Here is a 2,250-nt window from a genome sequence, read left to right as displayed (position 1 = left end):
ATCTCTGACATTTCACTTTGACACTTATTGTTTTATGTTTATTGTGAAGGTACATCCTCATTCTTTCAAATGCATGGTTTGGCTTGTGATTATCTTTCAAATTTTTTTTAGAGCAATTTTTGTGAAACCATGGATAACTCAAAAATTTGTGTTATTTTCAAATATGAGTTCTTGTGGAACCAATGGTGCACAGACAGCTCGAAATATCAATGAAGTGTTTGGGAAGGATGTGGCTAATAAACGTACAGTATGTGGACAGTTTGAAAAGTTTCATTTTGGTGATTTTGATCTTGAAAATGAGCCACATGGGTGACCCGAGATCAAGGTGGATAATAATGAGCCAAAAGCTGTAGGGGAAGCGAATCCATCTCAACCTATGCATGAATCAGCAGCAAGGTCTGACATTACTATTCTAACAATATCAGACCATTTGGAATAAATCAGCAAGGTAAAGAAGCTAGATAGATGGGTACCACATGAATTAAATGAGCGTCAGAAGAGAAATCGCCTCGAAGCTTGCCTTTCTTTCTTATCACAACATAAAGGCAAACTATTTCTGTAACATATTATTAAGTGTGATGAAAAATGGATTCTTTTTGACAATTGCAAGCATTCGGCACAAAGGTTGGATAAAGATCAAGTGCCAAAACACAGTCCAAAACTGAATATTCATCAATAAAAGCTAATGGTATCTGTTTGGTGGTCCAGTGCTGATATTATCCACTACAGCTTCATGAAACCTGGTCAGTCGATTACAGCAGACATCTGTTGCAACCAATTGGACGAAATGATGAGGCTGCTTGTGATTAAGCAGCCGAGATTGGTCGATAGAGATAGACCAATCCTCTTGCAAGATAACGCTGGACCACATGTTGCACACAAACAACGCTGCTCAAACTATAGAGGCTGGACTTGGAAACTCTCTGTCATCCACCATATTCACCAGACGTTGCACCAACTGACTACCACTTCTTCTAGGCTTTGGACCACTTCTTGCAAGGAAAAATATTCAATTCTCAACAAGCTGTGGAAAATGGCTTTTGCAATTTCATCGCCACTTGCTCTCCAGGCTTCTTTGCTGCTGGCGTAAACAAGCTATCGTTAAGATGGCAAAATTATGTCAATAGTTTAGGTGCATTACTTTGATTAATTATACTGCTTCTTGTTTGAGATATAATAAACCAAACTTTTGATTCAAATTTGGACATTTCGTATTTAAATGTTATATGTTTTACAACAGTAATTATATTAGTCAACCTGATTTTTCCATTGACAGTATATCTGAAATGTTTCTTGTATCTTTAAATATTTTTCACAACTTCACATTTGATGTCTACTTTGGATTCCAGTATGATGATGATCTGTCATACATTTAACTAGTAAGCTTTGTTGGAGTCGAAATAACACTACCTTTCCATCTCCAGTGTCTTAACTAACTTTACTCAATTCCAAAGCCAAAGAAGAGGTTCTGGTTTGGATAAGGTGGGCTCTTTTCATTCTTAGAAGGTGGGTATAGAAGGAAGAAGATCTACTCAGAACAGAACTCTGCTTTCCAATCTCAGGTCTACATCTACCTCACCAAAATGACACGGTGGCCAGAAAACTTCCTGATAACATATCTCAGTTTGTCTTTGATACAGAAATGCCTCTGTTTTGTGACATTGTTGCCAGCAGAGACCCCCATAATTTGGGGGAGGAAATGGATTTATCCAGCACCCTAATCTGCCCAAATTGTGTATGATGGGAAATAATTTAGAACCTAGAATGGAAGAGCATAACAGCAATATTAAATAACTTAAGTTCTGTCAAGAACACTAAAGCAAAACTGGACTCAAGGTCTTTCTCTTCTCCCAGCTCTGGCTTTCTGGATCTGTGCTTTTCTGGTAGAGGAGCCCTGAGAACTGATCTACTCTTGCAGGTCTAAAACCATGGCCCATGTAAGTTGATGTTTCTTTCCTTATAGAACTATGTGTGTATGTTTAGATCATGTAAGTATTTTCATTAATTTTCATGAAATTTCCTACCAGGAGAAGTTAATCAAATAACCTGCTTTCAGCTCTTATTCTTCCAGTGAGCTGTGATGCCAGATTAACCAGAGTCCTCCTTGTGTGGTCCATTCTGAACTTAATAGTGTACATATAATTACTGACCAAAGTATTCAGCATGTCTTAAGTGCCTATTTTTCTGTCAAGGGCAGTGATGGAGTTAAGTCCTTTTAAGTAAAGATTTATGCTTTCTAGATAAGACTAG

General features: G+C 37.6%; 1 protein-coding gene across 1 annotated transcript in view; it reads left to right on the top strand.

Moving 5' to 3' along the window:
- Positions 1-1,928: 1,928 nt before the first annotated feature.
- LOC105820499 (zinc finger protein 420-like) overlaps positions 1,929-2,250 on the top strand; it is a 7,170-nt gene continuing 6,848 nt past the window's right edge. The window contains exon 1 of the mRNA XM_012656982.1: positions 1,929-1,937. Within this exon, the coding sequence (XP_012512436.1) occupies positions 1,929-1,937 (9 nt within the window). The remainder of the gene's footprint in view (positions 1,938-2,250) is intronic.

This window comes from Propithecus coquereli, unplaced genomic scaffold (genome assembly GCF_000956105.1).
Source record: "Propithecus coquereli isolate 6110/MARCELLA unplaced genomic scaffold, Pcoq_1.0 Scaffold53, whole genome shotgun sequence".
Classification (NCBI taxonomy): Eukaryota; Metazoa; Chordata; class Mammalia; order Primates; family Indriidae; genus Propithecus; species Propithecus coquereli.
This window is presented reverse-complemented; position numbering and strand designations above follow the sequence as displayed.